We start from the raw sequence: 20,906 nt of genomic DNA, 5'->3' as shown, positions 1-20,906 counted from the left end.
TAATGTCAGATCTATTAACTTGGGTGGGGATAATAACAAATGTGGGGTGAGGTTATTTGTGAAAAGAATTGCTCTGCAAATTCAAGCATAATGTCAGAAAAAAAGAAAAAACAAAAAAAAGAAAGAACACTGGCACAGCCATGTCTACACGGGCGCGTGCAATGCACGCGCCCGTGTAGCGCGTCAGGCGCGCTGACAGCGCGCCTGACGCGACAGATTTTTTATTATTTTTTATTTTCAATTTTTGTTTTGTTATTTTTTTTTCTTTCTTTTTCTCCCTCTCCCACATTCTCTTTCCTAATCACTCTTACATTATCTCCCAAATCTCTCCAACTAATGTGGATGCTCTTATAGAGCTCAATAATAACATTTTTGATTTTTGACAATTTTTCTTTATGTACTATTTTTGGGTAATCAGGAAAAAAAAAAAAAAAACTAACTATAATATTGTGGCTAATTAGTCACTCTAGCACACTCAATTGTCAAAATAGACCAAAAAACACTGGATGAGGAATCTTGTGGGTAGTATATATTCTACTGGGAGTCTGGGGTTTGATATTGCGATCACCCATTTGGAATAGTAATAGAGGTGTTATCACATTATATGGTAGTTGGCACTCATTTGAAAAATAGATTTAGTTGTTAATAACATTATTAAGTGTATGTTTGTCCCTATTTGAAAATATATATTTTTCTTTTCAAAAAGTTATAATTTGTCTTTCTCCAAAAACATCTTTTAAATGATCAACTAATTTTTATTATAAATTTTAAAATAATTAAATCATTTATAAAATTAAAAAAAAAAATCAATTTGAGCCCTGAAAAGAGTGACCATATAGGTAGAACATAATTATTGTATCAGAAGATCACAATTTTGATTATTGCCAACATCATTTTAGTCAAGCTCATATGTCGCACAATATCTTCCTAGTGGAATTTGCAGATATTACACAAGTGTGAGATTTACTTAGTGTGATTGCCTATCGAGTTTACATGTTATTACACAAAATTAAAATTTACCCAAGTGAATTTCTTTCGTCATTAAAAAAAATAAAAATTAGTTTGAAGTACAAAATTTAATGGGGAGTATTATTGATAGCCTTCCTATCATACAATCTGCGATTATTCTTCAAACAGTGGTAGTTGAGACTTGAGAGCTATTGTTTCTTTTGGCATTCATACATGTGGTGGCCCACTACCCAATGATCCCTCTCCATGCAAGCTAGGCACCTTAACTAACTCAAACACCAAAAAATAAAAAATAAACAATAAAAATTAAACAAAAAATGATATGTTATAATTGATTGATTTCAAATTATTTTCTTTTGATTAAACAATAAATTAATTATAACTTTTTATGTCAAATTACATAATATGTATCACTGGAGGACTTATAATATCTTGCACGGCATTTTGTCCACGGAATGCAAATAGAGGTAAAATAATGAGTACTTAAAATCTTTTGCTTGTTTGATACTAAATTGAAAGATACATTTTATTTATAAAAAAAAGTTTAAAATTATCATGAAATTAAATATTTATTATTTCATACTCAACATGTATAAGCATATTTACGTAATTGTACGTATACACTTACACCTTCCATGTATGTTATTGTTGATTGTGAACGGTGTATTAGAGTGTGTGCTGACTGGTAAGCGAGTTACTATATAGTGTGGTGTTTGTTTAGAGTTAAATTGCGACATACTGATTTATTATCATAAGATTCGTATAATAAATTTTATTTAGAAAAAATCAAACATGATCGTTCTATTTTGAAACACGTTATTAGTATAGTATCTAATAATATTATGATATAAAAAAAAATACTCCTTTTATCAAATTCCTTATATGATAAATGAACTCTTCTTTGTTCTTTTATATATTTTTTGGGTATTAAAAACTAATAATTAATTTCATTTTCTCCCAATTATCTTGGAATATATAATAACTCATTGCCTCTATTGTATCTTTGATAGAGAAAGAAACTAACTTCAACATCCTCAAATCCCACAAACAGCACGATTTCATAGGGATTATAATTAAAATCACGAAAAGCTTGTGCTATGAATATGTAGGCACCATTTACTGAATATTTCACTATAATCCAAATTTAAAATTAGCCTAAACAATCCCATAATTAGTTGATTAATTTAGCTTAGCCTAAGAGGAAACCTAAACTCCCAATCTCTCTTACTCGAATCAACGTATTTTTGATTTATAATATCAGTTAAAACTTAATTTAAGCTTAGTTAAATTCGAGTTTAAACCAACTTATTAAATTCGAGTTTAAACCAACTTATTAAGTAATTAATTTTTTTTTTGTTCATGTCTTGTCGAGCTGCTCATAAGTTTATAAGGGAACCGGTGACCGAAGCCCTAGTGAACGACAACCATAACTATAATGATCTTAAGGTAGTGAGAAGATTTGATTCGCACAAAAGGCGTAACAATTTGAATATTGTCTCGAAGAGAGGCTCAGTGAAATAGACATGTTTGTGAAGATGCGGACTACTAGCACCTGATCAGTACTTCTTGCACAGCTTAGGTGGAAGACATTCAAACTCAAGCTAAATTCAAGCCAATCAAATCAAACTCAAGCCTTATAAAAATTAACAAACTGAACTCGAGCCTAAAATTTTGAACTCAATTGAGCTCGAGCCCGAACTCAAGTCACTATAACTATTTTAAACTCGTACTCGAGCCAATCTAGGTTTGAGCTCAGCTCAGCTCATTTGCATCCCTAATAAAAAGAGGATTCTAACTTCTCCAATCTGATCACTTGAACAACATACCAACACTCTGAACAGGGCAGTAAAATTTATAAATCCTATTATCCAAAGTTGTTAAGAAATGCAACAGTAAATATACAAACAACATATATGGTAAATTGGTAATGGCAGTGAAACTCAAGATTCAGTGCAAGATTTTTGTGAGGATTTTAACCTAATACTGCTACTACTCCAAGATTTCTCTGCGATAACAGCTTCTAATTAGGCGACAGCTTTGGAAGCCAAACAGACTGCCGATTTGCAGGCTCTTCTGCTCAATCATTGGATGCTGAAAGTTAGGTCATGCAATCCCTGTGAGTGCCGAGAGAGATGGAAGATGTAGTTAATTACCTATAAAGAAGTTTGAACATCTTTGCTAACTCAATAGAATATAGTATTCAATAAAGAGATCGTAAAAATACAAACTATCATAGACCCAATACATACTTCCACGACTATCTAACATATTGGCTACGGACATTTTCAGAAAACATACGTTCAAGAACCAAAATCTGAAGTTATGTGCATAGGAAATTAGTCATGTAAAAGTGAACAATTTTTCAGATTAATTTAGGTTGCTGATTCAAATATGTGTTGCAGTTTTTCATCAAAAACACGGGAAGGGGAGGGAGGAATGAAAATCATACATTTCACTATTTCAGATATCAAGCACTCGTTGATGTTTCATTTACAGATAATATGAAGAAACAAACAGACAAGGAAAAAGATGAGTTTCTAAGCCTAATGAAGTAACGAATATTTACAACTGTAAATTGGTTAATCTTTGCAGTAATTTCAAATTGTCAGTGATTATACCCACCCCCCCTCCCCCCCCACCCCCACCCCCACCCACCTCTCTCACCATTTGCATTAACTATCTCTCATAGAAGTTGAGAAATGCAGAACATGCTTCTCAACAGTTTTACTACACTGCTAATTCTTAAATTACCTATGTGGGGTTGGTGACTTACCTACACAAGTTAGTTTATACATGCGCTTGCCTGTAAGTATATCTTATTTTGTACAGAGTACGCCAATTTAAAATGCTTAGCGTAAATACTATAAAATTCATTACCATATCAGGCAAACTATAGAGAAATAGACTGCTTAACGTTCAGAGTGTTTGCATATAGAATAAACAATAGCACAAGAGAGATAGTCAGAAAATTTGCAGCCAATAGACAAAGTAATTCGTTTCGATATGATTGAAAAATGCCAAACAGAAAACAAACTGAATCCTTTATCCAGGGGGAAAAAACAAATTTAAAAGAAATTACATCAAATTGTAGGAAGAGATTACACGCAGATCTTAGTTGGTTGACTTAACTGCTTAACTTCTTAATTCTGAAATAGATTACAAGGCAAGAAATCACCATGTAGGAGAAATATGTTGCCATCTCCTACTTAAAAATCTGTTAAAAATTAAGTATAACATAAACTAATGATTCATGAATGAAACTAATAGGCTTTTGCCGCTTTTCCTAGCTTAAAATCTACTGTTTAACCCTTCTTTCTATCTCCTCATCACCGTGTGGCCATCCGTGTAGGTCTCTATCTTTATAACAGCTATGCTTTATTCCGTTCAAAGAATTATTTTTAATTCTATAATAATACTAGTAGGTTTAGAAGTTCCTACAAGTGCAAACAAACACGTTTCTTGGCTGAAGAAGCTTGTCGGAAGAGCAGTTCATATTCCCAAAATATGAGTTTTACAGGCATCAAACTAGACCGTTTCTAGGAAACAACATTTTTGTATGCTTCCCTATACGTCAATTGTCTTTGTTTCAAAAGAAACTTTTATGGGGACGCAACCTACGTAAAGTTCAAACATCTTAATTGAGTATGGATATCAATCAGTTATATCTATACTACAACAATACATTCAAACTTGCACACAACAACCAAATGAAATGGTCAACCTTTTCCAAGAAAATTTATTTCTCAACATTCACCAGCAATATTGCTTAATCTTGCTTATCCTATTACCTATAGAACGGCCAACTTAAGTTTCCAAATACATGTATTGTAAACGAAAATTAACATAAACTCAATTTTCCCAACACTGTAAACGGCAGATGTAAATAAGCATATTATCACAGAAAATAATCACTTCTAACCATCTGGCAACCGCACACTTTAGACTTGGATGTGTTTTGGAAGCTCCCCTTTCTTCAAGAGGGAGACGGTGTATTCTGCAGCATCAATAAGATCCTCAATGTTATGTAGGGATCTTTCCTCGGCACCAAGAAGAAACATGGCACGAGCCTCGGCTTTCTTCTGCAGCCTGGCTGCCAAGTTCAGCGGCAGAATAGGAGAGTTTAGACTCCTCAGTATCTGGCGATACAGAGAGAGAACCCTACCCCTATTCCTTGCCATATCTTCAGCCGTTGCCCATATCATACCCTTCACCATTTCCAACTCCCACTCTATACATTGAAAACATACATGTTATTTCTAGTAACAATTAGTAATGTAATCATTTCCAAATTCACCAAAGCACACATATCAAAAGATAACACAAAGACTGAATCTTTTAGCTCTCCCCAAAGAAAAAGGACGCAGAGCAACATAAAGGCTCAACCTTTTATCTCTGCGCAAAAGAAAAAGGACCCAGAACATGTATTAAAATCAAGGTATATCTCGTTTAGGAATTTCATCAAACAGGTTATAGACATCTACTATATTTGTCTATCTATCTTTCCAAATGCATTGATCCTTTAAGTGGAGAAAAATCCTGGAACGGAAACCATAAGACAAACAATGTCGATAACACTACTCCATACTTTACAAATTTGCAAATATAATGAGAGGATGATCTCTGGGTTTTACTTACCAGTGAAGAACAATCGAATCCCAGTGAAATCCCCGAGACGTCGTCAATGCTCCGAATGCTACTGATGGCGCGGCTTCGACCACGAGACACGACAGTCTAAACATGCGTCAGCTACTTTAACATTTACCATTCGTTGGAATTATGGTTGTTTGGGAGCTTTTAGGAAATCGTATAAAGAATATATTCAAAAATCTAATGTAACAATATTAAAGAAAAGAAATTATATTTTAGTCTCTTCTTAGGTGCAGATATCAATGTAATTTTTTTTTTTTAAAAAAAATCTTTGATATTTGTCGAAGTATATTGATGTGGTAAATAAATCAGGATATACAAATAGATCTACCTATAGTTTGAAAAGCAAAATAGGTTTTTGGTCTCGGGATGATTAGACGGGGTCGGAGTCCTCCGAGCCAAGATGTGTTGTTAGTGTGAAAATCCCTCACCCCTCAAAAATTAGATGTGTCTTATATAGAGGGCTGAAAGGGGACACATGACGGGGGCATGTTTGCCACGTGACCCCATACATAGAGGAGGTCGTGGGCATCGCTAATATGTCCACATGTACAAAAGTTCCAGACGGTGTGAAGGTGAGCAATAAAAGACGTGTATATAAATAGGATGGCTTGCCATATTATGAAACCAATAAATAAATAAGAAAATGTATTGTGTTTAACAATTTGAAAATAACAGAAACTCCACATCTCAAGCTTTTGAACGTTTGAAGAAGTCCTTCTAGGCTTCAATGTCTTCTTCCTTCTCAGCAAAACACCAAAAGAAAAAAAGAAAAAAAAATACAAATATACTCTCACTGCCACTTCCCAACTGGTTTTCATTCTTTCTTGATTCTGATGGTGGCAAAATCACAGATTCTCAACAGCAGGGTAAAACCATGACATGATGGCTGCTAAGAACAACATAGGTTCTATATCCAGGTAAGAGGAACATCCTCCTTAACACCCCCACATGTTTCACTTCAATTTCTTGTCACTGTTTGGCTTTTCGTTTTGTTTTGTTTTGTTTTTGCGGTTCAGAAAACCGAGCAAGAATGCGGCTTCAGTTCTGCAGATACGTGTGTGTGGAGTGACATGCTCAGTGAATAGGGTTAGAACATTTTCCCTGCAATCTTCAAAAAAACATTGGTTTTCAACATTGTATGAAACAAAAGAACATAGTAAATTGGCATTCGCGGAAAACCCCAGCCAAGTTGGTCGGGTTTGCATTGTTGGCTTGGTAACACTACAAGGTTACAAGTTCAACTCCTGGTGGGAGCAGTCTATTGACTACCTTGGTTTGAGCCGGTCAGTTATAGATAACCTAAGCTGGTTTACCACCTTGTAGTTAGGGGTGTGCCCAGTGCACACCCTTGTATGGGGTGCCCAGTGCACGCCCTTGTGTAGTGGCTGCGGGTTTTCCTCGTCACCCAGAAAAGAACATAGTAAATTCGCATTCTCGGAGAAATCCCAACCAAGTTGGTCGGGTTGTTGGCTTGGTAACCACAAGGTTACAAGTTCAACTCCGGGCGGGAACAGTCTATTGACTTTCTTGGTTTGAGTCAGTCAGCTATAGACAACATAAGCTGGTTTACCTCCTTGTTGTCGGGGTTTACCCCGTGCACGCCCTTGTGTAGTGGCTGCGGGTTTTCCTCGTCACCCAGAAAAGAACATAGTAAACTGCTAACTAGGGAATGTTGTGGTGAAATGTTTAGGAACTTTTGGCTGAAAACTGTGCTAGAGTGGCTGCAGTGCTGAGAGAGAATCCTCAGGATAATCTGTCACTTTTGCTGGGGGAGATTCCTGCTGATCCCCAAACATTCGAGGTGGTAGCGAGGTTCTGTCATGGTCTTGAAATCGAGCTGTCAACCGAGAATGTTGTTCATGTTTGCTGTCTTGCATACTACCTCGGGATGACTGAGGATCAAAGAACCAACAATCTCCTCAAAAGGGCGCTTGTCTACTTCCAACATAACGTCGTACCTAGCTGGAACAAATCCATTAGAGCCCTCAAGACCATGGAGAATGTTCTGCAACAGGCTATTGAGATTGGGCTGGTTGATGGCTGTGCAGAGTCCCTCGTCGCTCAAGCACTTGATGATCCCCGCCTTCTTGGCGAACCGGTCGAGATAGATGGTTGCGGTGGAGAAGAAAACGGGCTTAAGCCGAGTGCGAGGAGGAAGCTGTTTGATATCGAATGGAAATCCGAGGACTTGACAGTGCTAGCTATCGGGCTTTACGAACCCATTATTTCTGCTATGATTCACCGCCAAGTTCCACCGGAATACGTGGCTGCATCGCTCTGTCAGTACGTTAAAAACTGGATTTTTTCAGATGGAAAACGAGGAGATAACATTAACAACTCAACAATGTACAAAAAGAGCTCCGAGAGAGAAGTGATTGAAGCGATTCAGAGACTGTTACCTGATGAGAAAGGGCTGATTTCTTGCAGATCGCTGTTCGAAATGCTGCAATCTGCGATAGCGTTGGGTGCTAGCGTCGAATGCAAGGATGGATTGGAGCTCAGAATCGGGAAACAGCTTGATCTGGCAACGGTCCAGGACCTGTTAAAACTATGTCAATTATACACGAAAGATGAAAAATACGATGCAGAATGTGTGAAGAGAATATTGAAAAACTACTACTGCAATTACACCAGTTCAGATATCTCCGGTTTGATTGCCGTGGCAGAGCTCATCGACGAGTTCCTGGCAGAGGTTTCTCGCGATACAGAGATGAACGCGACCACATTCGTGTCACTTGCAGAGCTATCCGCCTCGGTGTCAACAGAAACCAAGGGAAGCTCGGATGGTATATACAGAGCCGTCGATATCTACCTCGATAAGCACAGATGGCTGACGGAATCCGACAGGGAGGAGGTCTGCAGCGTGCTCGATTGCAACAAGATGTCCCCCGAGGCCCGAGAACACGCTGCACAGAATCAGAGGCTCCCGCTCAGGCTCGTGGTGCAGGTTCTGTTCGTAGGCCAGCTGAAACTGCGGGACACAATTACCAAAGGGGCGGAGAGCTCTGATCGGGGGCTGGTGAAGTTGGAGGAAGAACACGAAGAAGAAGCACCGAGAGCCGGGAGGGTCGAAGAAGAGGTGAAGGAGGAGATGCAGAAGATGAGCAACAAGGTGTCAGAGCTCGAGAGGGAGTGCACTGAGATGAAGGAGATTCAAAGAAGCTGCTGTAATAAGGCTGTGAAGGAGAAGGGTAGCATGTGGAGGGAAATGAAAAGGAAGCTGGGCTGCATGACCACCATGCATGACTGTAATTGCCATGTGAAGAAGAAAAAAACTCAATCCAAGAATGTAAAATAAAGAAACAATTGCCTTAGTTACTTGTTACTCTTATGACCAAAAGGTAGCAACAAATGACATCTAAACAACAATTGTATTGCAATATTGCATAGATCAATACAAAAGAATCCTTGGTAAATTTGGACAAGTTTTCATCATGGATCCAACAGAAGTACAGAACACCTACTGCAATATTACCAACTTAGACACATAAAACTATTGCGGATTTGCAGTTCCAGCAATCCATTGAAACCTCAAAATAGTCATATGATGGAATTTCACATTTTCCTCAAAAGTAGGAAAAGCCTTTGGTCAAGCTTGAATTTGTGCATTTTCAGTGGGTCACTTCTCAGCTTCAGTTGGAGTCCCCCAAAAGAAATGTATACCACCCTGACAAGACAGAAAACCGGGATGTTAATAACAGTGGAACTGTGAAAAAAATCTTGAAAGAGATAGATATAGGGCATACACTTTAGATGACTCTTCTGCGACCTTATATAAAAGCCCATGCATGATATACTCAAATTTGTCTGCAAGTGATTTCGGATTGCCCTACAAACATTGTTTGACATGTGAGCTTAGACCTTAAAACATTGTGCTTAAAAGCTTCCAAAGTCCGTATGAATATGAAAGAAAGTCTTTCCAAATTCCAAGAATCTTCTTTTATTGGAGAAAGGACCATGATACCTTTGGGTAGTTACCAACAGCCGAACCATCTAAATTAATAGTATGTGATAAAACCATGCGATATGTATCATTCTTGTTAACAGGATATAACTCGGAGTTGATATCTAGAACTATATCTGTATTGCCATCTTGACTCTTTGCATCAATGCGAGAAACTGAAGAAACAATATCATTACATGAGAATCATTACCGAACGAACTTAAGTACATGAAGTTGGAAGTCATTATAGACAACAATTGCTGTGAAGCATCAGCGTAAGCTAAAGAGGACGCTACCTTTATCATATTTTTTACCATCTGCATCCACCTGGACGACCTTGATAATATCATCAAAGTGAAACTCAGCCATATTCACGTCAATTCACTCCACTAGAAAATTTGACCACTAATACGTCAAAAACAGAAGTCAGCTTAAGGCATTGACACAATCACAGTGGTATATATAGAACACGGTTTACTCAACAGAAACATACAGACGTAATCCCTTGATTTAATATCAGAAATGCAAGCCAAACGCTTTAAAGTTATTGAAAAAAAAAAAAAAAAAAAAAAAAAGATTGTGTAGGACCCTCATTCCATCTGAATCATAAGACAACACCAGAATATTACATTGCTTTGGCATTGCATCTTTCATCTCAACCATTCATGTTAAGACGACTAATCACAGTTTGCCAGCCAGCCAGCTAAGGAAACAACGAACAATCTCTGAACTAAAGCCGACAATCCAATAGGGATGACTATATGTACTAGGAAATCTTCTAATATCACCATAGTCATTATTAAGCAATAAAAACCATTGAAGGGGACAACCCAACCAAGTTGGTCGGGTTGTTAGCTTGGTAACAACACGTTCCAAGTTCGACTCCTAGTGGCAACAACCTATTGGCCTTCTTGGTTTGAACCCGTCAGCTATGGGCAACCTAGGCCAATTTACCTCATCCTTTGCTGGCTAGGCTCAGCAAGCAAAGATAACCCGTGCATACCCTCATATAGTGAAGGCGAATTTCTCTTGTCACTCAAAATAAAATAAAGTAAAAACCATTGAAAATAGAAAGTAGAAACCATCCATACAACAAGTTTAACTACCTCCCACCATTACCAACTACTTTAGCAAGTTGTTTCACGCAATATAAATTTATGCCCATCCAGAGCACAAAACTTCTTCCGCCCTAGCCCTCTGTTAAATCAAACTTACTGAGAAAACGAATTCTTGCCGACAAGTTCCAAACTTCACGACATTAATTTTGCTCTTTTAACATTTATCATCTAAATATTTATTATGCTGTCCTATAAAACTTCTAAAAATCAAAACTTTAAGATAGCAATTGAGTTTAGATGGAATTCATTGCTCGGCAGAGAATAGAAGAACATCTACGAGAAGAAAGAAAACTTACCGTCGAGTTCGAAGCTTGTATGCTACGAGTGTGCACCTTGGAAAGCTAGGGTTCAGGTACAATTGTACAAAGGAAAATAAAGGTGAAACTAAAGTGGCATATTTTATAAGGAAAACACAATAAAACTTGTGATCTAATAGCATAGTGTTATCTTGTAAGGAATGTTTCGGGAAGCCACGTTCAGCTCTCGACTATTATAGAATGATTAAAAAAAATACTTTTTTATGTGACAATGTCACAATAGTTATAACTAAATATGAAAAATATCATAATAGTAGAATGATACAAATTGAAATGGAGTACTAATTGGGACAAACAAATAAAAATCGATAATGTAATATGACAAAAGTATGACTAGATGTGACGATATCATAATAATGGTGGGATTCAGCAACCGCAACTGGTGGTTTTCGACGCTAGCCGCACCAATATGATGGAAATAAGGAAGTTGTTGACCACTTTCAAAAACAATGCTGGTGCCAACCCTGGTCATGGTAGGATATGGTTGATAGGCACATCACTTGCGAGACTTATTTGATGTGTCAAAAGACAAATTGCAATCAATGTTGTCATCTCGGTGGCATGACTGCCTTCGTTATAAAGTCTAAAAGATAGCTATGTCGTTACCCCTTGGTGACGGCAAATGCAGTCACTATTCACTCATGTCTTCATCTGACGATTCATTTAAAAAAAAAAAAAAAACTCCTTTACTTAGAAAAAATTTATACAATATTTTCTAATTCATTATAATGTTAGATCAATATTTATCTTGTTGTGTATATAACTGAGACCTTAGTTGTGCATATTATGAACTCTTATTTTGCAAACACTTGTTAATAAAAAAAATTAAAATAAAAATAATCTGAATATAAAATATTATAGTATAGATAGATATAGATTTTTGTTGACAAATTCTCATCAATTATACAGTTTATACGGCAGGATAAAATAAGACAAAATGAATATGGTCCACCAGGCTAAATATCTCGTAAATCGCAAAGCAAGATTAATCTCACGTGGAGTGGATCCGAAGCGCTCGTTCGCTCACGAGTCACGAATCACTGGTTTTTCGTGATTGCTTCTACGTCTCCGAAATCTCCCAGTCTCTCCTGCAATCCCTTCTGCAACTTCGTAGTTCAAGCACTGGTGTTTCCTCAATCGACATGGGTCAAATTATCGGCAAGTTTCAAGGTAACATTACTATTCATCGCTTCTTTCTGGGAGTATCGCATCAGTTGTTAGAATAGTTGTCTTTTATCTGCATTTGCTGTCTTATATTCTATTAAACTTTCCGTCTTTATGGATTAAGATTTAAGATGTCCTGGGAGAACATTTCGTTTGAATCTGTGAGCGGTTGATCTCTGGGCCTTAGATTTGAGATTGCAACATCTTAAGTTTCTGCAGTTCTAAGTTTGATTTGAGATTTTGAGTACATGAAAGTGGTTTGTAATGATTTTGTAAAGTGAAATGATGTTGCATGTTGGACCTCCTATGAGGTCTGTTATAAACAGTTAAACAAGGAACATGAAGTCTAAAGGATATTTCAGCACCTAAAGTTCTCTTGATATTGAAATTCCTTTCTGTATACCTGCTTTCCTGTATGTCTTTGCTCTTTAACAGGTTGTTACAGTTATTACTCCTGTCTTCTTTTTGAGTCTACTGTTGTACAACTGAAATAGGTTATGTATGAACTGCATCCATGGCATCATGTAGGTAAAGAAGGGAGACAGAAGCAGATACGAAAGATAACAGACAAGATGTTTGATCGATTCAAGAATGAAACGGGCAGAGTTAATTTGACGTTTGAAGATCTTTATATTGCTGTGCTGCTTATTTTCAAGTGAGATGGTGCAGACTAGTTGTTTCTTTGATTTTCCCGTTTCATCTACTGACAAGTTGTCAAGAGAGTTGCTAACGCAGTTTTGTTCTTACAGTGATATCAATAAGCGTTTGCCTGGGCCGCACTTTGACCCTCCTTCAAAGGAACAAGTTAGGGAAATGATGCAGGTATATCACCTTTTCCATCTTAGAATGTCGCTGCTTTGGGCAATCGGGCATTGTCTGATATTTGAATAAATTGTTAGCGTGTAATGATGGGTTCAATTTATACTTGCTAGATAGGCAATAATATAGCCTGGTCAATCCCTGGTGGTGCTAATATCTGCTATATTTTCCTGTGTTGCTATACGAATATAGAGTGCCTTATTCAGGAAATCCTGGATGTATGTAATGGTCTAAGTTCATCTGGTGGCTAACACATTCTCTGCCAGTCTGCAGTTTGCATCATATATATATGGTTCGGTGAAAGCTAGGATATGGTTGTATGTAACCAGTTTTTGGTAAAATTGATTTCACTGCAGTGCCTCTGCAAGCAAAGTATCACTCTGTTTGGCAAACTTAGCTTATAAGTTGCCTTAAAGCTAAAAGCTTAAAAGCTGGTAGCTACTAGCTTATTTTGAAATGCTACTTAGGGTAGCGTTTCAAAATAAGCTATTATTTTAAGCTCTTCATGTTTTACCAAATAGAGCTTAGCTATATAGTATAAACTCTAAAATAAGCTCTACCAAACATAGGCTATATGTAGTCCATAAATGCTTGTGTATACTATGATGTTTTTATGCCGTTCAATGTGATTACGTGTTGTTCAATGATTTCAAAGAATTCAATAGAAGACATTTTTCATATTAAACCATAATATGGCATAAATACCAACTCAGTTTCTGTTGGTAACGGAGTTCAATTATCAGGTCTGCTTTTTGTTTGTTCGTTGAAATTGGCTATACTTGGCTTTGGATTGAACTAGCTAATTTCATTTGGAAAGTTCTGGGACTTGTGTTTTTTTAGGACTGAGAAACCAGCAGTTCATTTGAATGTCTATAAAATGCCTGGATGTAACTAATAACCGCAAACAAGTTGAATTGTTTCTTCTTGTCCATAAAGGTGTATTAATGGGTGGCTTGAGAGTAACTTATACGAGAGCTAGTTTGTTCTTGAGATCTATTAATGTTTTTGTCTACGACATTTGAAGTTTGTTCTCTATATTATCTGCAAAATGAACCACTCTGTATCAGATATCCAATTTGAAGCCAATCTAACACCATTATCCATATTACTCTCGACGGGTAACACTTGGTTGTATCATTCTTTCTGTCTGCAACTCGCTGATCTGACCTCTAATAACCACGCACTTGCAGTAGTTTGCTTTCGGATTTCGCTTTCATTATATTCATCCAACATTGTATTGTCTTTGGACAGAAATATGATCTCAATCTCGATGGAGAACTCAACCGCGATGAGTTTGTGGCCTTCATCTCACAATTAACTAAAGACACCTTCATCACAGTCAGTCAAGGACTGATCATCACTCTGGCTGTGGCGCCCACGCTAGCTCTGCTGACAAAGAGGACGACAGAAGGAGTACCTGTTGTCGGGAAGGTGGTGGAGAAGTTGCCCAGTTCCATCTATGCCTCCCTCGTCACCCTGACCATCGTGCTCGTCCAGCAAGCTGCCGAGGCAAAGCAGTAAAAGGTTTCTCTGCATTGTAAATAAATATTGCTAGTTTGCTACATAGTTTCTTTTCAATAACATGCCAGTAGACTTGACTGTACATGAACTTAAACACAGCTATTCTGGCTTTGAGATGGAAGGTTTCTGGTTATGCTTTCAATTCTGAATTAGTGAATTACAAGTTTCAAACTTTTGTGCTGTTTCTAATGATCTTGATCATGCATGTGTTCCAAGAATATATGTTAGGAAAGTTTCCCGTGTCAATCGGACCGTACTGATTTGCATCTGGTACAACTCAAAATGCATGCTTGGTTATACTCAGTGCTAATGGCACTATCGAATTTTTCATATATGTATATGTGATATGAACTTGACATGACATTATCAGTAATATTGACTTATTTTATCTTTTATTTTTATTTTAAAAGAGAGTATAACCGTCAGTCACAAGTAATTTAATATTGTAAAAAAAAATTTGCTTTTATTTCTAAACAAGAGTCTTCTGTGACTTGCTTTCAATGGCTGAGTGAAGGTTTAATTCTTACCACAAGAATTGAAGGTTTAGATTTTGGTTGAGCTTAATGTACAATTTGATTTTGAGTCTCGTGATTCAAAACTAGATTGATTCAATTTACGGGGTTGGTATTTGTCAACACAGGACTGAAACAAGTAATAAACCCATCACTTTCTTGAGGATTTATGGAGAGACGGAAACCGTTGATTTCATGATGGTTCTGCATTCTTCTGTTAAGGGGGTGGGGCCACCTTCCTCCTACTCCACGTATTCGTTTCGTGTCGCGTGTTTCTCGGCCATGGTTCCTGGTGGTGGCATTGGCGCTGTTCCGGGTCGAGTAGCCACAACGATGTATCGTCAAATATCTAGGAACGAAAAATGGGGACTATTTTTAATTTCTGGTTGGGACAGGGACGGAGAGTATACTCCCAACCCCTACCCCGTTGCCATCCTTGATTATAACTATTATATTTTGAATTAGTAAAGTCTCCCCGAGTCTCCGGGATACCCAAACAAATAGTATGTCCTGATTGCAACAAACATTGAATGACATTCAATTCATTCAAGGACAAGATACATGTGGTTGGGTCACTTGGGTGGTCGGGGCTAACTTATAATGTCTTGAAAGTAGATTTTTGACATTATTATCACTAAGAAGCCATGCATGGCCTGCCGGCCTGTTGCAGTCGATCTGCAGATCGAAGGCCGCAATTATTGCAATTTGTGAATCCCAACCAACATCTGGGCAAATTAAATTCAAGAACGCCATCCAATTAATACGTAAAGCGGCCGGACCTTTTTGCATTCATGACACCCATATAGATTATTGTAGGACAATAAGTCGTAGAATGTAAAACTTCCACAAGTTTCCAAGATATGGATATAAATTCATATTTTGTTCAAAAGTAGCTGTCGTAATCGACAACCTAAATCTTGGTAAAATATCAGAACTCGACATCGGATATCGTCGTGATCGAATCTTATCCTGTGTGGTTGTTGATTCCGCGGGTTGCGCGCACCGCCCCTTGCCCTTGGATTTGTGACATCTGGGATGCATGGCCATTACACTTATTATGAGCTCCTACTCTCATTTAAACACTATTATTTTAATTTGATCCCATTTTTTAAAAGTAGTTTACGAGTGCATTATATTGTTGATTTTACGATTTAGATAATTGGTGACAAAATAGTTAATAGAGTCGGTAGGAAGTAAAGTATTAAAGCTCAAATGAATTCGGAAAAATGGAGTATATATTGTTGTTGCTTTGAGAGTAAAGAAGAACATGTCAATTACATGCACACATCTTTTAAGGACATTTATAGAGCTCAAAGTATCAATTAAAGATCCGATGGGTATGAAAAGTAAACACCTCAAAATTAGACCAAGATCTTCCAAGAATCCAATTGTTCTTTCCTTAACAAAATTTCGTGTCTCCAAGGTTTTATACTTTACAGGATCAAATTTAGGTCTAGTCTAACCACTTGAACTAAGACCGATGGAATACTAGACTACCGTGTACCTATATCCGACTCATCAATTATAATCAAAGTTTAGTGTGAAATCTAACTTGAGGAAAGATCTAAATTGTGTGTAACACACACTTTTCTTAAAAATCGATTCACTACCTCCCGACTCCCGATAGTGTTAGGAGCGTTGTAGCGTTAGTCTCTTAGTATAAAATGGATCACGACTTTAAGTTTGAGCACTCAAAAAAAAAAATGTCCGCCGAACTAGAACAACAGGCGAGCACTTCGTTTATTTTATGAAAGTGTTGGCAGATTTTTCTTGTAGAAAAATGATTTTGAGAGAGGAAGAACGAGAGAAAAAACAAAGATTTTGTGAGTTCAAAATTAGCAGCTCAACAATTCTGTACAACACTAAGTATTTATAGAAGAATAAGTTAATAACATTAATAATGACATTAACATCTTAAATAATTTCAAGGAATAAGGGTCAAATAGGCCACTGAACTGTACACAATAATGCAATTAGGCCACTGAACCTAAAAAACCTACAATTGGGTCCCTAAACTAACCTATTTCATTCAATTTGTCCATTTCTCAGGTTTCTCAAAATTTTAAATCCTTTTTTTTTTGAACACCTTAAATTAGTTTTTTTTAATGTTTAATAAATAAAAACTAAAATAATTTGTTTTTTTTTTTGAAAATAAAATCCAAGCCCTATACGACTTAAATAATTATTTTATTTTCAAAAAAAAAAATTAATTTTATTTATTAAACATTAAAAAAATTGATTTAAAAATAAATTATTTTAGTTTTTATTTATTAAATATTAAAAAACTAATTTTAAAATAAATTATTTTTTTAAAAAAATGCCACATATACATCCTAGGTGGAGGGGTAACTTGTTAGTAACTTGGAGAAACTTGAAAAATGGACAAATTGAATGAAATTAGTTAGTTTAGGGACTCAATTGTAGGTTTTTTAAGTTCAGTGGCCTAATTGCATTCTCGTGTACAGTTCAGTGGCCTATTTGAGCCTTATTCCTAATTTCAAATATGTATAACCCCCTCCCCCCCCTAACAACAACTTTAATATAGAGTTTAACATAGCTGTTACGACAGTTAATTCTTAAAAAAGAAACCCCCCATAACAACTTTAATATAACGTTTAACATAGCTGTTACGATCATTAATTCTTAAAAAAGAAATTGAAATTAATTCATACAAAACAGAATTAGCATTTATAGTTTAGAACGATACAAATAGTTGCCTAAAAATAACAAATTATCAACTATTCACAAGTTGCGCGCGAGAGAACCTCTATACTATACAAATTATCTTCTAAAAGGCTCTGGTATATAAGTGGTGCAAATCCGGCCACTTCCAAAATCAATGTGGAACAAATACTTTAACAAACCTTTATACGTCCCATTTTGAGCATACAATATATCAATTTTTTCGTCCTACTACAAAGAACATGACTATACTTTGACCCAACCCAAATAAAAAATTGAATCCCACATATATTTGTACAACAAAATAGTCCCTTTTTATACCATTTCATGCTAAAATTTTCTAACAGGTGACACCTTGCTCTTGAAGTAATATATTCTTGATGAGTCCCTCTCTCTCTCTCTCTCTCTCTCTCTCTCTATATATATATATATATATATATATATATATATATATATCTCGTTATATTAAGTCAAAAAGAGGTTAGGTTTATTCTTTTATTTTATTTTGTTTTTTTTTCAAGGTAAAAATGTAAAAATTGTAACCCCTAACACCTTAAAAAAAAAAAAAAAACATGTACTCACATTTCTTATTTCTATTTGTACTCTCACAAATTCTTGATATTGACATGTTTTTGGGGACCCATATAATGAAAATATTCAATCTTTGTTTGTGATATCATGGAGTAGAATTTGAGAGTACATGTAGCAGAACTCAAAAAAAAAAAAAAAAAAAAAAAAGTATGCACTAATGCGCGTGAGGTGCACGTGAAATATGCATATGCTTGGACAATGTGGAGCTACTATATATATGATGATGAAATGAAACTATGTTGTGCTCGAAAATAACGAAACACTAGGAACAAAACATGAACAACGATACGTCATCAAAACGATCAGAATCCCAATACTATGACGACGACGACGACGATAAGAGTTCGTCGGTGCTGATTCCGGGATTGCCGGACCACTTGGCACAGCAATGTCTTTCCGCCGTCCCGCCCTCCCTTCTCTACGGCGTTTGCCGCTCGTGGCGCCGCTTCATCTACTCCCCTTCTTTCCCTCCCTTCTACTGTCTCTACGCTCTGCTCTCTCCTTCTTCATCAATGGCGGCCTCCCTGTCGTCTTCATCGTCGATCGGTAAGCCAGAAGGTCCGCCGAGTTCGATTGAATTCTTGTGTCTAGACCCCGTTTCGTCGAAGTGGAGCCAACTCCCAAGCCCGCCGCCGGAACCGCCTCTGCGAATCCTCCACCGCCACCCTTCCTTTATTTCTAGAACCCTCACTGTCCAGTCATTAGCCGTCTCCGGCCGGCTTCTCCTCGTCGCCGGCACCACGCACAACTTCCTTCCCGCTCTCGGCCGTCCATTGTGCTTTGATCCGTCTACAGGCGAGTGGTTTTCCGGCCCTCCGTTCACCGCCCCTCGCCGCTGGTGCGCCACCGGCTCCGTCCACGGCCAAGTCTACGTCGCGAGCGGCGTCGGCTCCGGGTATCAGGGTGACGTGGCGAGGGCGCTGGAGAAATGGGACGTTGAACAGAAACCCGCCGACTGGAAATGGGAAAAACTGTCTTCCCTGAATAATGGGCGGTTTTGTCGGGAAGCGGTTGAAGGCGTAGGGTATAAAGGTAAATTGTGCATGGTAAATATAAAAGGAAACGCGGTAAAAGAAGGCGCCGTTTACGATGTGACGGCGGACCAGTGGGAGAAAATGCCGAGAGGAATGCTCGCCGGGTGGAACGGGCCGGCGGCGGGGGACGGAGATGATGAGATTTACATGGTGGATGAATCAATAGGTTCGTTGAGCAGGTATAAGGCGGAAGATGACAGTTGGGAGGAGGTGATTCAGTCGTCGGAGTATCTGAAGGGCGCGGAGAGGATTGCGGTGGAGAGAGGCAAAGTTTGCACCGTGTCTGGCCGTGGACGGTGGGTCACGGTGGTGGACGTGGCGGCGCAGCCGGCTCGGATTTGGGTTGTGAATCCGCCGCCGGAGATGGAGTTCATTGCCGTTCATATATTGCCAAGGATGAAGAGTGTAGAAAACTAAAATATCCTCCATTGAGTAGAAAATGTTTAATGTTTAATTAGTTATTTTATTTTGAAATTTTAAAGATATTTTTCAAAATCTAGCGGCCAGTTAGGTATATATTATAGGGCCTAATTATAGGTGGCAGTATGGGGTGGAATCCCGAATCCCACTAGAAGATCTGAATTGAATTTATTGTGTGTCATTTCTATCTTGAATGAGACTATTTGTATCCTTATAAATACGTATATTTCTTTCTAGATCATTACTAGAACTATTATTCTGAACTGAATTTGATCAAGAGTTCTCGCCACCCTGGTCCAAGACTATCTATGGGGCACGACAATCATCGATCATTCGTGAATCTCTGACTTTTAGAAGGTTTTATTAATCTCTAGGGGCCTTTGCCCTTTGGTCGAGTTGTCGTCTTTCTAGTATGATTTATCTAGTACATATCGGTTAGTAGATGTATGAGTTTCCATCGCCATTTGTAAAAAAAAATAAATAAATAAATAAATAAAATGAAAATTAAATTAAAAAAAAAAAAAAAAAAAAAAAAAAAGTGGAATTGTTGCACCAATTGGAATATGGTCTGCTCGCTTTCAAAGATCAAGACTTGATCCTAATGTCCAGGCCTTGCCGTTGCCGTACCTACCTATCATTTATAACAAAAAGGGAATGCAGATAGAGCATATCTATTCTATTCTATTCTCAATTTGCCCTAATAAAGTTCTAAGTTCCAAAGTTCAATTGATGATGTATACGAACGCACCAACTCCATGATAGAATTTGCTCACTAATTTGCATTATATTCTTCATAAAGTATAGTCCTAATTTAAAATTTATTAAATGATAGTTTGAGGCAGGTAAACTATTAATGCATATCAAGTTATTAAGTAACTTTACACCTTTTTTTTTTTAGATATATGTCCAATCTCTAGTGATGGTGAGACCAACCAAAAAGTATGTCATCTGAACCGACTTCATTACACTATTTAGTCAAATATCAACTCTTGTATATAGGCATATTAAAGAGTTATAAGCCAGACTTTCTCAGGTAAGAGTCAAACTCAACTGAAACAATTCAAAAATTAAAGTCCATATTAATCTTGCTCAATCTGATTTATTAGTAGGTGTGATAATCAAGTTGCCCATGTCATGCATTGGCTAAGGTTGTGGGAGCTGGCTCT

General features: G+C 37.2%; 5 protein-coding genes across 8 annotated transcripts; 3 read left to right on the top strand and 2 right to left on the bottom strand.

The window, feature by feature from the left end:
- Window positions 1-3,052: 3,052 nt before the first annotated feature.
- On the bottom strand, window positions 3,053-5,838 carry LOC109183673. Of its 3 annotated transcripts, XM_019333731.1 has the most exons (4): window positions 5,605-5,838; window positions 5,353-5,360; window positions 4,889-5,197; window positions 3,053-3,083 (listed from the first exon to the last, which is right to left on the bottom strand). In XM_019333731.1, exons 1-3 carry the CDS (start codon window positions 5,706-5,708, stop codon window positions 4,908-4,910), a joined length of 402 nt encoding a protein of 133 aa, XP_019189276.1. In that variant the 5' UTR covers window positions 5,709-5,838; the 3' UTR covers window positions 3,053-3,083; window positions 4,889-4,907. The 3 variants fall into 3 exon arrangements, 1 of the variants encoding a protein (XP_019189276.1); XR_002054596.1 differs by lacking the exon at window positions 5,353-5,360 and having other exon boundaries at window positions 5,601-5,838; XR_002054595.1 differs by lacking the exon at window positions 5,353-5,360 and having other exon boundaries at window positions 5,605-5,834.
- A 439-nt stretch (window positions 5,839-6,277) lies between these two features.
- On the top strand, window positions 6,278-8,932 carry LOC109186455 (BTB/POZ domain-containing protein At5g17580-like). Its single transcript, XM_019336444.1, has 2 exons — window positions 6,278-6,705; window positions 7,310-8,932. Exons 1-2 carry the CDS (start codon window positions 6,568-6,570, stop codon window positions 8,915-8,917), a joined length of 1,746 nt encoding a protein of 581 aa, XP_019191989.1. The 5' UTR covers window positions 6,278-6,567; the 3' UTR covers window positions 8,918-8,932.
- Window positions 8,933-8,951: 19 nt separating this feature from the next.
- Window positions 8,952-11,083, bottom strand: LOC109182040 (DNA-directed RNA polymerases II and V subunit 8A-like). The gene is made up of 5 exons (XM_019332059.1): window positions 10,977-11,083; window positions 9,859-9,967; window positions 9,584-9,738; window positions 9,366-9,448; window positions 8,952-9,286 (listed from the first exon to the last, which is right to left on the bottom strand). The coding sequence occupies exons 2-5, from the start codon at window positions 9,929-9,931 to the stop codon at window positions 9,175-9,177; spliced, it is 423 nt and encodes a 140-aa protein (XP_019187604.1). The 5' UTR covers window positions 9,932-9,967; window positions 10,977-11,083; the 3' UTR covers window positions 8,952-9,174.
- Window positions 11,084-11,959: 876 nt separating this feature from the next.
- Window positions 11,960-14,634, top strand: LOC109181986. 2 transcript variants are annotated; one of them, XM_019331985.1, is made up of 4 exons: window positions 11,960-12,167; window positions 12,690-12,816; window positions 12,911-12,983; window positions 14,232-14,634. In XM_019331985.1, exons 1-4 carry the CDS (start codon window positions 12,140-12,142, stop codon window positions 14,499-14,501), a joined length of 498 nt encoding a protein of 165 aa, XP_019187530.1. In that variant the 5' UTR covers window positions 11,960-12,139; the 3' UTR covers window positions 14,502-14,634. The 2 variants fall into 2 exon arrangements, with proteins under 2 accessions (XP_019187530.1, XP_019187537.1); XM_019331992.1 differs by lacking the exons at window positions 11,960-12,167; window positions 12,690-12,816; window positions 12,911-12,983 and adding an exon at window positions 13,570-13,959 and having other exon boundaries at window positions 14,174-14,634.
- A 3,806-nt stretch (window positions 14,635-18,440) lies between these two features.
- Window positions 18,441-19,894, top strand: LOC109181951 (F-box/kelch-repeat protein SKIP25-like). The gene has a single exon (XM_019331938.1). It carries the CDS (start codon window positions 18,562-18,564, stop codon window positions 19,735-19,737), a length of 1,176 nt encoding a protein of 391 aa, XP_019187483.1. The 5' UTR covers window positions 18,441-18,561; the 3' UTR covers window positions 19,738-19,894.
- The last annotated feature ends 1,012 nt before the right edge of the window (window positions 19,895-20,906 follow it).

Source organism: Ipomoea nil, unplaced genomic scaffold, assembly GCF_001879475.1.
Source record: "Ipomoea nil cultivar Tokyo-kokei standard unplaced genomic scaffold, Asagao_1.1 scaffold0188, whole genome shotgun sequence".
Lineage (NCBI taxonomy): Eukaryota > Viridiplantae > Streptophyta > Magnoliopsida > Solanales > Convolvulaceae > Ipomoea > Ipomoea nil.
Note: the sequence above shows the minus strand (reverse complement) of the source record. Positions and strands in the feature narration are given on the sequence as shown.